At 45.5% G+C, this 15,047-nt stretch overlaps 1 protein-coding gene across 1 annotated transcript in view; it reads left to right on the top strand.

Annotated features, from left to right (window-relative positions):
• THADA (THADA, armadillo repeat containing) overlaps positions 1–15,047 on the top strand; it is a 353,351-nt gene that overhangs the window by 293,919 nt on the left and 44,385 nt on the right. Inside the window, exons 35-36 of the mRNA XM_025354222.1 lie at positions 3,128–3,281; positions 10,416–10,547. Of these exons, the coding sequence (XP_025210007.1) occupies positions 3,128–3,281; positions 10,416–10,547 (286 nt within the window). The remainder of the gene's footprint in view (positions 1–3,127; positions 3,282–10,415; positions 10,548–15,047) is intronic.

The following is a 15,047-nucleotide window of genomic DNA, read 5'->3' as shown; positions in this document are numbered from 1 at the left end:
ATAGCCCAGGGGAAAAAAAAAAAAAATGGCCAGACATGGTGACTCACACCTGTAATCCTAGCACTTTGGGAGGCCGAGACAGGCAGATCACCTAAGGTCAGGAATTCGAGACTAGCCTGACCAACAGTGAAACTCCATCTCTACCAAGAAATACAAAAATTAGATGGGCGTGGTTGTGGGTGCCTGTAATCCTGGCTACTCGGGAGGCTGGGCAGAATTGCTTGAACCTGGGAGGCAGAGATTGCAGTGATCTGAAATCATGCCACTGCACTCCAGCCTGAGCAACAGAGTAAGACCCTGTCTCAAAAATAAACAAAACAAACAAACAAACAAAAAACACCAGATCCGGGCACGGTGGCTCACACCTGTAATCCCAGCATTTTGGGAGGCTGAGGTGGGCAGATCACCTTGAGGTCAGTAGTTTGAGACCAGCCTGGCCAACATGGCAAAACCCCATCTCTACCAAAAATTACAAAAATTAGCCAGGTGTAGTGGCATGCGCCTGTAATCCCAGCTGCTCAGGAAGCTGAGGCAGGAGGATCGCTTGAACTCAGGAGGTGGAGGTTACAGTTAGCCAAGATCATCTCACTGCACTCCAGCCTGGGCAACACAGCAAGACTCCGTCTCAAAAAAAAGAAAAAAAAAAACACCAAGTTCTAAGACAGAAGTCACCGGGCAGCCTAGCAAGACTGCCAAGGCATTATTCTTATCCAAAGCTGTTTTTAACCAGTTATTGTGTCCAGTACATGAATAAAGTGATATTTAATGAAAATTGGGAATTTTCCAGGGAGAAAAAAAATGAACAGAACTGTAGAGAAATAGATAAAAGAAGCTCCTGGGGAAATATGAGTTTCTTGGTGCATTGGGAATTAGCATCTTCCTCAAGGTCTAAAATACGCATCATGTTAGTTGCATAGATGCCCATAGATGATCAAAGGAATCATTAGTTACATTTTGAACGTTTAAAGAGGTTCAGTTGATAGGAGAAGTAAAGTACATGTGGAACAACAGTCCCTGTTAGAAAATGAAAGAACAGAGTTTAAATGATGAAAACAATCCAGATGTTTATCAACTGATGAATGAGTAAGCAAAATGTAGTATATCCATACAGTGGAATATTATTTGGCCATATTATCTGATTCCATTTATAGGAAATTTCCATTTATAGGAAATGTCCTGAATTGGCAAATTGATAGAGACAGAAAGTAGATCAGTACTTACTCAGGGCTGGGGAGATGGGAGGATAGGGAAGTGATAGCTAAAGGGTGCAGAGTTTCTCTTTGTGGTGATGAAAATGTTCTGAAATTGACTGTGATGGTGATTGCACATGTCTGTAAATACACCAGAGTTCACTGCATTGGCCACTTTAAATGATTGAATTCTACAGTATGTGAACTGTATCTCAGTAAAACTGTTACTATTAAAAACAACAAGGAGCTGAAGGTTGAGTTGATCACCAGTGGCCAATGATTTAATCAATCATGCTGTTGCAATGAAGCTTCCTTAAAAACCCTGAAGAATGAAAAGTTCATAGAGCTTCTGGGTGGTGAACAGGATGCACCCAAGTGCCAGGAGGGTGGCACACCCCAAAGCTCCATAGGGAAAGGAGGTCCTGTGCTTGGGATCCTTCCGGACCTCTCCCTGTGTATCTTTCTCTTAATCTGGCTGTTCATTTGTATCTTTTAGCCTTTGTAATAAACTGATAATCTAGTTTTCTAAAAAATAAAAACAACACTGCTTTGTTTAAACAATAGTGTTAGATGCTGCTTTAGTTATTTATTTAGAGATAGAGTCTCATTCTGTCTCCCAGGCTGGAGTGCAGTGGCGTGATCTTGGCTCACTGCAACCTCCGCCTCCTGGCTTTAAGCAATTCCCCTGCCTCAGCCTCCTGAGTAGCTGGGATTACAGGCGTGCGCCACCATGTCCAGCTAATTTTTGTATATTAGTGGAGACAGGATTTCACCATGTTGGCCTGGCTGGTCCTGAACGCCTGACCTCAGGTGATCCACCTGCCTCGGCTGCGATTACAGCCGTGAGCCACTGTGCCTGGCCTGTGATTCTGCTTTAAATGTTTTAACAGAAACTCATAAATACTGTGGCTTAAATCAGATAGAAGCAGTCCAAAGCAAATGTAGCTTGACAGTGTTGAGTCACCAGGTTCTCATACTTTGTTGTTCTGTCCTAAACACATAGTTTCTATCTTAGGGCCCCACCTGGTTGCTCCAGCTTCCACCATCTTGTCCTTGTTTAGCTAGCAGGAAGGGGAAACCCAGGAAATAAAGATCATGGACATTTATTAAGGTATGACTTGAAAGTGCACAGATACTACTTCTAGTGTCATCCCAGTCTTCAGAACTTAATCACCTGTTACTCCCAAATGCAAGAGAGACTGGGACATGTAGTTTCTAGCTGGATGCCCATGGGCCCAGCCAAAAATCTGGGGTTCCGTTACTATAGGAGGGGCATCTGGTTATTGGTGACAACACGTTATTATTTGCTGGACAGTCTTTCCCCACAAATTTGGTCTTTACGAGACCGAATGTATGCCAGTGTTCTCATAATCTGATTTGCATCCAGAAAGACTAAAGGAAGGCTGGGAGCAGTGGCTCATGCCTGTAATCCCAGCACTTTGGGAGGCCAAAGTGGGCGGATCACTTGAGGCCAGGAGTTTGAGACCAGCCTGACCAACATGGTGAAACCCTGTCTCATTTTAACCCTGTCTAACAAAAATTAGCCAGGTGTGGTGGCACATACCTGTACTCTCAGCTACTTAGAAGGCTGAGACAGGAGAATCACTTTAACCCAGGAGGTGGAGGTTGCAGTGAACCAAGATTGCACCACTGTACTCCAGCCTGGGCAACAGAGCAAGATCTTGTCTCAAAAAAAAAAAAAAGACTAAAACAACTTGCTGTCTAGTCATAGTGACTCCATCTTACCGAAAGACAAGTCAGGTTTTCTTCCTTGGGCATATTTCTCTCTAGTTGGAATAGAAAAGCAACTAAAAAACAACTTTCTTCCCACTGAGCTAAGAGCTAATCTGCAGGCCCAGTCTGGTGTAGGTCACCCCTAATTCCATGTCAGCCCTTGTTGCATCTTCTGAACTGATAGGTATATTTTGTGCTTTTAGAACAGGGAATTAATAGCTGCTGAGCTGAAGCAGTGGGTTCAGCTGGTCATCTTGTCCTGTGAAGACCATCTTCCTACAGAGTCGAGGCTGGCCGTCGTTGAAGTCCTCACCAGTACTGCACCACTTTTCCTCACCAACCCCCATCCTATTCTTGGTAAGTGTGCTGAGACGGAAGTCTGTTCACTTAAAATATGAATAGATACTCTTGCCTAAAAAAAGGGAAGGTGAAAGATGGCAACATGAAACCTACCTTTATGTCTTTCAGATATATTCCTGCCATCTTAGTTCATGCTCTTATCATTTTCACGAACACACTCTTTTTTTTTGAGACGGAGTTTCACTCTTGTCACCCAGGCTGGAGTGCAATGGTATGATCTTGGCTCACTGCAGTCTACACCTCCTGGGTTCAAGCAATTCTCCTGCTTTGGTCTTCCGAGTAGCTGGGATTACAGGCGTCCGTCACCATGTCCAGCTAATTTTTCGTTTTTAGTAGAGACGGGTTTTCACCATGTTGGCCAGGCTGGTCTCGAACTCCTGACCTCAGATGATCCACCCGCCTCAGCGTCCCAGAGTGCTGGGATTACAGGCATGGGCCACTCCTCCCAGACCACCAACACACAAAAACCAGCCTCTTGTTTTTCAGCCTTACCCTAAACTTTTTTCTACAAAGATCTTTCTGAAATGCAAGTCTGATAATTTCAGTCTACTGTTTAAAACCTTTGAGTGGGTTCCCACTGCTTTCAGTATAAAGCCTAAACACCCTTTAGCACGGCTCACAAGGCCCTTCCTGTTCTGTCCCCTAACCCACTCCTCCTGCCTTATCCACCACTCCCCAACACAGGCCCTATGTGTCATCAGTAGGGAACAGTTCTCTAAATTAAACAAACCACTGCTTGACTGACTTCTGTTTGTCTTTCAAGACTCAGCCTAACTGTCCTTTCTTCCGGGAGGCCTATTGCAATAATCTAGGTGAGAAATGAATGGGTGAGTGTGAAGCTTTGACAGCAAGGAAGAGAGAACAGGCTCAAAAGATTTAGGAAGTAGAATCAACAGGACTTGGTGGTATTGAGGTTGACATAAAAGGAAAATTCAAGAATGACTTCTAGGCATCTGGCTAAAGTAACTGGATAGGCTGCTGGTTGCATTCAATGATTTTTGTTTTAAGTTGAAGGTATCTGTATTAGTCTGTTCTCACACTGCTATAAAGAACTACCTGAGCCAGGCACAGTGGCTAACACCTGTAATCCCAACACATTGGGAGGCTGAGGCAGGTGGATCACCTGAGGTCGGGAGTTTGAGAACAGCCTGACCGACATGGAGAAACCCCGTCTCTACTAAAAATACAAAAATCAGCCGGGCATGGTGGCACGTGCCTGTAATCCCAGCTACTTGGGAGACTGAGGCAGGAGAATTGCTTGAACCCGGGAGGCGGAGGTTGCGGTGAGCCAGGACCGTGCCATTGCACTCCAGTCCGGACAACGAGCAAAACTCCATCTCAAAAAAAAAAAAAAAAAAAAAACTACCTGAGACTGGGTAATTTATGAAGAAAAGAGGTTTAATTGACTCACAGTTCTATAGTCTTAACAGGAAGCATGGCTGCGAGGCCTCAGGAAACTTACAGTTGTGGCAGAAGGTAAAAGGGAAGCAAACACCTTCTTCACATGCTGGCAGGAGAAAGAGAGAGAGAGCAGGAATAAGTGCCACACACTTTAAAACCATCAGCTCTCATAAGAACTCACTCACTGTCATGAGAACAGCAAGGGGGAAATCTGCCTACGTGATCCAATCACGTCCCACCAGGCCCCGCCTCCAATTCGATATGAGATTTGGGCAATCCAGACCATATCATTTCACCCCAGGCCCCTCCTGAATCTCTTGTCCTTCTCACATTGCAAAATACAATTATCCCTTTTCAACAGTCCTCCAGTCTCAACTCATTTCAGCATCAACTCAAAAGTACACAGTCTAAAGACTCATCTGAGACAGGGTAAGTCCCTTCCACCCATGAGCCTGTAAAATCGAAAACAAGTTAGTTACTTCCAAGATACAATGGGGGTACAGGTGGTGGGTAAGTGCTCCCATTCCAAATGGGAGAGATTGGCCAAAACACAGGGGCTGCATGCCCCATGCAAGTTCAAAACCCAGCAGGGCAGTCATTAAATCTTAAAGCTTTAAGATAAATTCCTTTGACTCCATGTCTTACATCCAGGGCATGCTGATGCAAGGGGTGGGCTCCCAAAGGCCATGTGCAGCTCTGCCCGTGTGGCTCTAAGGGATACAGCCCCTGCATCTGCTTTCACAGGATGGTGTTAAGTGCCTGCAGCTTTTCTAGGCACACAGTGCAAGCTGTCAGTGGACCTACCATTCTGGGGTCTGGAGGACGGTGGTCCTCTTCTCACAGCTCCACTAGGTGGTGCCCCAGTGGGGACTCTGTGTGGGGCCTCTAACCCCACATTTCCCCTTCTATGTTGCCCTAATAGAGGTTCTCCATGAGGGCTCTGCTCCTGCAGCAGACTTCTGCCTGGAAATCCAAGTGTTTTCATCATCCCTCTGAAGTTTAGGCAGAGGTTCCCAAACCTCAACTCTTGCCTTTTGCACACCCACAGGCCCAACACCACATGGAAGCCACCAAGGCTTGGGATTTGCACCCTCTGAAGCAATGGCCCGAGCTGTACCTTGGCTCCTTTTAACCACAGCTGGAGCTAGAGCTGCTGGGACTCAGGGTGCCGTGTCCCAAGGCTGCACAGAGCAGCTGGGCCCTGGGCCTGACCTAAGAAACCATTTTTTCCTCCTAGGCCTCCTGGCCTTTGATGGGAGGGGCTGCTATGAAGGTCTCTGAAATGCCCTGGAGATATTTTCCCTGTCATCTTGGCTGTTAACATTCGGCTGCTCCTTTTTTTTTTTTTTTTTTTTCTTTTGAGATGGAGTTTCACTCTTGTTGCCCAGGCTGCAGTGCAGTGGCACAATCTTGGCTCACTGTAACCTCCGCTTCCTGGGTTTGAGCGATTCTCCTGCCTCAGCCTCCTCAGTAGCTGGGATTACAGGTGCCCACCACCATGCCTGGCTAATTTTTGTATTTTTAGTAGAAACAAGGTTTCACCACGTTGGCCAGGCTGGTGTTGAACTCCTGACCTCAGGCAATCCACCCATTTCGGCCTCCCAAGGTGCTGGGATTATAGGCATGAGCCACTGCACCCGGCCTTGGCTCCTCTTTACTTATGCAAATTTCTGCAGCAGGCTTGAATTTCTTCCCAGAAAATGGATTTTTCTTTTGTACCACGTGGCCAGGCTGCAAATTTTTCAGACTTTTATGTTCTGATTCCCTTTTAAATGTAAGTTCCAGTTTCAGATAATCTCTTTGTTCATGCATATGAGTATATACTTTTAGAAACAGCCAGGTCACATCTTGAATGCTTTGCTGCTTACAGTTTTTTTCTGTCAGATACCCTCAATGATCTCTCTCAAGTTCAAAGTTCCACAGATCTCTAGGGCAGGGGCAAAATACCACCAGTCTCTTTGCTAAAGCATAGCAATAGTGACCTTTACTTCGGTCCCCAATAAGTTTCTCATCTCCATCTGAGAGCGCCTCAGCCTGGACTTCACTGCACATATCACTGTCAGCATTTTGGTCAAAACCATTCAACAAGTCTCTAGGAAGTTCCAAACTTTCCCACATCTTCCTGTCTTTTTCTGAGCCCTGTTTCAACCTCTGCCTGTTACCCAGTTCCAAAGTTGCTTCCACATTTTCAGGTGGAAATGTCTTTATAGCAGTGCTCCATTTCCAGTACCAATTTTCTGTATTAGTGCATTCTCACACTCCTATATAGAACTACCTGAGACTGGGCAGTTCATCAAGAAAAGAGGTTTAATTGGCTCACAGTTCCATGGGCTTAACAGGAAGCATGGCTGGTAGGCCTCAGGAAACTTACAATCATGGCAGAAGGCAAAGGGGAAGCAAGGCACAGCTTCCCATGGCAGAGCAGGAGAGTCAGAGAGCAGAGAGAAGTGCCACACACTTTTAAACCATCAGATCTTGTGAGAATTCACTCACTATCATGGGAACAGCAAGGGGGAAATCTGCCTTCATGATTCATTCACCTCCTACCATCCACTCCAATTCGACATGAGATTTGTGAATCCAAACCATATTAGGATCTTTGGGACGTAAAGGTGGAGATATTTTGAAATTAAATGGATGTACAGATCTTAGCTGGTTTCCAGCATGTTGTACACCTCCATGTCTCTCCTGACTGCTACTCTGTGTGTCAAGAGTAATAGGAAAGGGCAGCATGTCAATGATGTGTAAGAACCAAGCCTGAGAAAATCCTAAGGAATTGAAAAGCATAGTTCTTTTTAAAAAAATTTTTAAATGGTGTTATTTTGTTTTTTTGTTTTGCTTTTAAGCATAGGGTTTAATAAAAGGAAAACCCAGGTTCTAAAGCCATCTTCAACCCCAGCCCTGCCCTCTCCTGCCGCATTTAATCCCATATTAACATGCTCTGATTCTCTTCTCATCTATTAGTAGAGTTATATTTTTGTGTACCTCTTCCATGCTCAGCCCTCAAGAATCAGACATGGTCACTGCCTCCAAGAAGCTTTCAGTATAGTTGTGGAGAAAGGATTTACAGAATAAAGGAGGGAATTGTTTTTTAGATAGTGAGATTCAAATTTTAAATGTTGTAGGAGTTCAGACCAATAAAGGGTCTCATGTCCCTGTATCTCTCTAGGATACAATGTTTTCTTCAATATGGTTTTAACTTTTTTCTTCTTAGTGACTTCAGGCATTTTTCTTACAGCCAGAGAGATATATTGAGAAGGGACCTTCTGTGATTGTGATTTAATCATTAGACCCGGAGGAATAAGAGCAAAGGATGACAAACCTTAGTAAAGCTTCTCCAGTAAAGTTAATACCATTTTGCAGCACATTTTCTGGGTGACTTTAACTACTCAAACCCTAGCTCATAACAGGTAAAATGTGTATGGAATAACCTGGAATTCCTTTGTGAAATTGGGTCCTGTGCCTATAAGAACATGAAAAATAGGCGCAGTGACTCATGCCTATAAACCTAGCACTTTGGGAGGATGAGGCAGGAAGATCACTTGAACCCAGAAATTCGAGACCAGCTTGGGCAACATAGCAAGATCCTCTCTCTACAAATAATTAAAAAATTAGCCAGATGTGGTGGCACGCACCTATAGTTCCAGCTACTCAGGAGGCTAAGGCAGGAGAATTCCTTGAACCCCAGGAGGTTGAGTCTGTAGTGTGAGCCCTTGTGCCACTGCACTCTAGCCTGGGCAACATAGTGAGACCCCATCTCAATGAAAAAAGGTACTGAATAGGTAGAAGCAAAGGACGTAAAAGTACATGAGAGGCCAGGCACAGGGGCTCATGCCTGTAATCCCAGCACTTTGGGAAGCTGAGGAGGCTGGGTCTACCTGAGGTCAGGAGTTTGAGCCTGACCAACATGGTGTGAAACCCTGTCTCTACTAAAAATACAAAATTAGCCGGGTGTGGTGGTGCATACCTGTAATCCCAGCTACTCGGGAGGCTCAGGCAGGAGAATCACTTGAACCCGGGAGGTGGAGGTTGCAGTGAGCCGGGATTGCACCATTGCACTCCAGCCTTTTAAATTATTGTTAAAGGTAGAAATTTAATAAACTATTAGGTCTTTTGCTAGTTACATTGTCATCGGTTTTAAATAAGGCCAAGTCTCTATTATCTGGGCAACAAGAGTGAAACTTCATCTCAAAAAAAAAAAAAAGAAGTACATGAGAAAAGTCAAGGGCACAGCAAAGTCATTTAAGGAAAAAGAAAAATTGAAATGGACTGAAGAGGGAAGGATTTGAAGGATATAAATGATGACCATGTTAAAAGAGGAAAATATTAAGAAAGGAAGGTATTGAACCCTTACAGAACAGCTAGAAAGGTTGGAGACTGAAAGGCTGAGTAAAATTTAAAATCAGATCTGTAATGAAAAGAAGAGAATGAAACCCCAAATGGAGCCACTGTTTTATTAGTATGACTAAAGCATCAGTGACTCTGAAACCAGGTTCTCCATGTACAGATGAGGGAGAGAATAGACAAAGGGGAGTTCTTAGGGCAGGGTAGTTTCTCCATTGAAAGGATGGCGATGCTGCGTGGTGGTCTTCCATGGCTCTCCAGTGATAACCCTCCACAAGCCCAGGCCCACCCCACCTGGACCGGAGGTACCCTTTCTGGGAGGCCATGCTTACCTCTCACTTTCATCTTGAATTCTATGTCAGTTACAGCAGTCCACTTTCATTTTTCCTCTTATGAGTCACAGCCACGCAATTTTGTTCTTGACAACTCATTGCTTTGTGTTTTTGACTTTATATTCCTTTTGATTGCTCAGGACAAGATACTATCTTTTATTGTTCATTGTCCACAGCAGCACCTAGCACAGGCTGAATAGACAGATCAGTGTCCAGGAGTAATAATGGCATTCAGATAGTGGACCCCCTACATACGTGGGACACAAGTTGCTGCCTTTATCATGGGTCTTTCTCTTTTTTTTTTTTTTTTTTTGGTTGGGGGCGAGGATGGAGTCTCGCTCTGTCACCAGGCTGGAGTGCAGTGGCACGATCTCAGTTCACTGCAACCTCTGCCTCCCAGGTTCAAACGATTCTCCCATCTCAGCCTCCCAAGGAGCTGGGACTACAGGCGCCTGCCATGACGCCCAGCTAATTTTTGTATTTTTAGTAGAGATGGGGTTTCACTATATTGGCCAGGATGGTCTCAATCTCTTGACCTCGTGATCCACTCACCTTAGCCTCCCAGAGTGCTGGCATTACAGGTGTGAGCCACCATACCCAGCCTCTTTTTATTCATGCCCCCACAGCATAATCTTGATTGATGCTTCACTTTCAGAATTTATAGGCTCAGACACTTGAATCAACACTGGGCCAGTTTCTCCAAAGCAGTCTTATGCATAAAGTTTTCTTGTAGAGAATCAGGACTCAACTAGAAGAGTAGGGCACCAGGTCTTTGTCAGCTGGGCAGCATCTTCTGGAGGCCTTGCCTAGGGCTGGTTGCCTCCAGAAAGCCTACCTCCTCACCCCCAAAAAAGACATTTCCAAATCTGCTCCCTTAGGAGTCTCTCTTTGCCAGTATTTGTCTAACACTCTTTCTGTCTTAACAGTACCCAGAAAAAAAGGAATAGCTGCAACTCATTCAGTGCTCCTCTCTTCCACCAGGGATTTGAAGCAGTATTTGCACCTGCCTGTTAATTGCATTCTAGGTAATTCAGATTCCTTTTGGTCTTCTTAGAGTTGCAGGATACACTTGCTCTCTGGAAGTGTGTCCTTACCCTTCTGCAGAGTGAGGAGCAAGCTGTTAGAGATGCAGCCACGGAAACTGTGACAACTGCCATGTCACAAGAAAATACCTGCCAGTCAACAGGTACCTCGTTCTTATCCTTTCGCATTGCCTTATTGCTGTAGGATAGGGGTTGGCACACTTTTCTATAATGAGCCAGATAGTATCTTAGGCATTGTTGGTCATTTGGTCTCTGTCTTAACTCTGCCATTTTAGTGGGAAAGCCACAAACAGTAGGTAAACAAATGGGCATGACTGTGTTCCAATAAAATTGTACTTACAAAAATAGGCAGCTTCTCAGATTTGATCTACTAGCCATAGTTTGCTGACCCCTGCTCTAGGACATCCTAGAGAAAAATTATTTTTAAAGGTAGAAATTTAATAAACTGTTAGGTCTTTTGCTAGTTACATTGTCATCGGTTTTAAATAAGGCCAAGTCTCTGTTATCTGTGTGGTTCCATAACTCAGGAATCACAAAACCATCATTTTGTTCCTGTGTGAGTTTTTGTATGTGACAGAAAGCGACAAATGATTATGTGTACATTAAGTTTCTCTACTTTGTGTCCTAGCTGCTCATTTGATAATGACATAAACCCAGGAGGGAAGAGGGGAGTGGAAAGAAGAGCACCCTAGCTGGGTAGTCCTGAGGTCACAGCCATAGTATAAGCGGTTACAGCCCCGGGCCCGGGGTCATGTGCATGTAATGGCAAATGCTACAAAAGCAAAAAGGAACTCAGGCTGTGGGTAGAAAATGGGCTGCTGGATGGAAGAGACAGGGGGCAGATGGAATAGACGTAAGATCACACCTCTGGACAAGCGGCCATCTAGGAGGATGCCTGCTTTAGTGGACTTGGATTCTCTTGGGGCTGGGTGTCAGGAAAGGTCTCTGGATCAACCGTCCCAATGAGAAGCAAGAACACTGTTTTGAGGCAAGGGATCAAAGCTGAGCAAAGAAGTTCACCTTAATAGACAACAGAATGAGAGAAGAGGAAGCCAGATAGTCTTTGTAATTGATGCAAGGCCCCACATCAGTTACTCTGGCTGGGGCTGCTTGCCAAGGCAGAACACAGGACTGTGTTCCCTGGAAGCCTCCTGAGATGTGTGAACCTTCCAGGATCTGAATCCGCAGTCTAAATGGTCTGTGCATGCTTCTCTGCCTATGTGGAAGAAGCTAGTTTTGGAATAATCTCTCAGTGATACTGCACCAGGGCAGGTTTCGCCTAGATCAGCTTTTCCTCTCAGGAGGATAGCATTTGGAACCGAGCCACGAGTGATATGCAAGCAGGCTCGCCTCAGCCCCCAACCTGCCAGACTTCCCCAGTAGCTAAAATTCTGCCATTGGTAATTTATTCATTTTTCCAATTGCAGCATTTGCTTAGAAGGACACACAGAAAGCCCAGTGAGTGCTCAGTAAACATTTGTTGGAATATAATACACAGTAGATTCCGTACCCAGCCCAGCTTGATTTTCTTAAGCATAAAATATAGATCTTTTTCTTTAGACTGAAAAGTAGCTGAGGACTGAGAATTTTTTCAGGACCCTGATTTTTTTCTTTAATCAGAAGTTAGGCAACTGATTCATCAGAACAATATTGTCTTGTTTTAGGCCAGGCGCAGTGGCTCACGCCTGTAATCCCAGCACTTTGGGAGGCTGAGACGTGTGGATCACTTGCGGTCAGGAGTTCAAGACCAGCCTGGCCAATATGGTGAAACCCCATCTCTACTAAATATACAAAAATTAGCTGGCGTGGTGGTGGGCACCTGTAATCCCAGCTGCTCGGGAGGCTGAGGCAGAAGAATCTCTTGAACCCGGGATGCATAGGTTGCAGTGAGCTGAGATAGTGCCACTGTACTCCAGCCTGGGTGACAGAGCAAGACTTCGTCTCAGAAAAAAAAAAAAGAACAATATTGTCTTGTTTTACCATCTCTCAAGGATATCAAGTGCTGGTGGTAACTTCACATTCATTCAACATACAAGGATTTTGTAGAATCACTGCTGATGTTTTCCTCTTTGGTGTTCCACGTTAATTACCATTGAGTCTTAACTACCTTAAAAGTACATGTTGTTTCTTTTGTCCCCAAATCAGTGGTTGGCTAAATGCCACAGTAAAATAACATTATTAAGTTGTGTTAATATTTAACGTCTTCTTTGAGAAGTTAAAATTACAATGAAAAAATTAAAGTTAGTTCTCAGTTTTCCTCCAAGAAAGAAATACAACGCAAGAGCTCCACACCTCTGAGATCTCCCACTGTCAGTGAGGGATGGATGCAGACGGAGCTCTGCTCTCAGACTGTCTTCTAGCAGCCTGCTGGAGGAGCTTGAGGAATTAGGAGGTGCATTCTGTGGGGTCTCTCTGGAAAGGGTCTGGAGAGTGGAGTGGGCCCAAAGGAAGGGAGAGATGTGACACAAATGAGAGCAGAACAGTCAATGCAGAAAGAGAAGTTGGAGCCAAACCCTGGAGTTGGGGAGAACCTGGGAGCTAATTGGGCAGCAGTGAGTGGACTTCTGTGGTCAGAACACAGGCTTAGGCCAGGAAAGGAAGAGGAGCAGGAAATGAACTGAGCAAGGCAGGGGCACCCGCTTGTGGGATGGCTCAGTACCAAGCCCCGATCTCCTTCTGCAGGTAATGGGAAGCTGGAGAGGGTTTAAAGCAGGAATGAGGTGGGAAGGCACTCAGAGGAGACTGGTGTTACAGGAAACATACTTGTGGAATCTCTGCAGCAGTGTGTGAGATGGGCCAGGGCTGGGGATGAGTAAGGGGATTTATTAAGCAGGGAAATCAGCTGGGGGCTGGCAGCGACAGTCCTCTCCAGCTGCTCTCAGTAGGGATGGGGTGGAGAGGAGAGGACTGATGTGTGAGAGTACTGGTTGGGGTTTGGGTAATCTCCACATGGGAAGTGCTGCTGTGGGAGGTGGGAGAGAAGGGAAAGCATGAGGTGACCTCAGAGTTTCAAACCTATGAGGTGTCCAGGGAAAAATACCGAGGCATGCCTCTGGCACTGATGTAGAAGTCAGACCGTGGCATTCCAGGAAGTGAAACTACCAGGAAATCGGGAAAGGCAGTCAGAGGCCACAAGTCACTGAGATCCAGGACGAAGTATTCCTTAGGTCTTGGAAGCTCGACAATAGAAATGGAGAGGGCAAAGGGAGACCTTCATCTCCTGTGGGAACAGAATAGACTGAGCTCTGTCCTGCCTTCCTCAGAACGCAGCACAGCTATCCTGGGATCTCCAGTGCTCCTTAACAGATCTTTCTTTCTGTAGAAGAGGCAAGTGTTAAATGCTTGCACTTTCTGGAACCTGTAGAAGAGGCAAGCGTTAAATGCAGTCATTCAGACTTCCTCACCCTAAGATATCGTTTTGAATAATTGGCTTTAGGTCTAGATTTGAATTAGTTAATGATTCTAGAAGGCCTGGGGAAAATAATGCCATGATTAGCCGGCCCTCCTGAGAATGGATTTCTTACTCACCTTTTTTGCCTGCTGGAATCTCCTGCACATGCTTCACCCCGCATAGGGAAGCATGAAACTCACAGCCTGTCAACAACTTTCTCCCTGCAATATCCGAAGCACCCTCAGCCCTTAGAAGTATGGACATCAGGGAGCCCCAGCTGCAGGACCCTCTCTGCCCCTCCCTCCCCACTCTGTACCAATCATGGAGCCTGCAGAAGGGAATGGAAGAAATGACATTTCCAGGACTTAAGAGTAAAGGATTGAAATTCGCAGCTAGGAGAAAAAAAATGTGTGGGCCAGACTCCAGGCAAGGCTCCGCCTTCCTCCTTTCCCTGCTCTGACTTCAGGCCTTGAAATGCTGAGGAAAGAGCTCTAATGAAAGAGCGGGAGATGCTCAAGGCTGTCTCTGCAGCTCCCCACCCTCTTCCACCAAGCGGCCACTTGGATCTGTTTTATATACCACATCGGGGATTTAATGTCAGATTTCATTTGAACAAAGGCCTCTGTGTGGGAAAAACAACCTGGACAATATTTAACTTTAAATCCCGGCATTTGTACGATTCTTAAGTTAGGCAGAGTTCTGGGAGAGAGCAGCAGGGGAGGAACCCATGCAGGTACAAATTTGTGAAGCTGCCTTCAGAGGAAGAGAAGATAAGAAAGGTATCTTAGAAGGTTAGAAGGGCTAAAAGAAAGAATCCAGTGATTGGGATTCTTCCATAGCCTTTCCTACAAGCCAGGGGGACCTGAGCCTTTTCTTTTTGTAGAGCTCTTTCACTCCGATGCAAGTTATCTGGTGTGGCTTAGCTGGAAATACTGCAGAGAGTTAGACCGAAGGACTCCAGGATGGACTTAAGGACGGCTAGATCAGGAGGTCGCCAGGCAGAACCCCATATGTTCCACTTAGCGGAGGCAGGGTGCTTCTGGGAGCTGGATGGGCCATGGGGACAGGGCAGGCAGGGGGATGGCTTTCTGAACTTCCCTCAGGCTTCTTGCTTTTCCTGGCACTGGATCTCCCTCTCTTGCTCTTTCAGCTTCAGCCACTGTTGGCCACCTAATTTAGATGGCCTGCTCCCGTTCCCGTCTCCTTTTGTAAGGCTCAGAAAACAGTTTCCGGCCAGGTGTGGTGGCTCATA

The sequence above is a fragment of the Theropithecus gelada genome, chromosome 13 (genome assembly GCF_003255815.1).
Source record: "Theropithecus gelada isolate Dixy chromosome 13, Tgel_1.0, whole genome shotgun sequence".
Lineage (NCBI taxonomy): Eukaryota > Metazoa > Chordata > Mammalia > Primates > Cercopithecidae > Theropithecus > Theropithecus gelada.
Note: the sequence above shows the minus strand (reverse complement) of the source record. Positions and strands in the feature narration are given on the sequence as shown.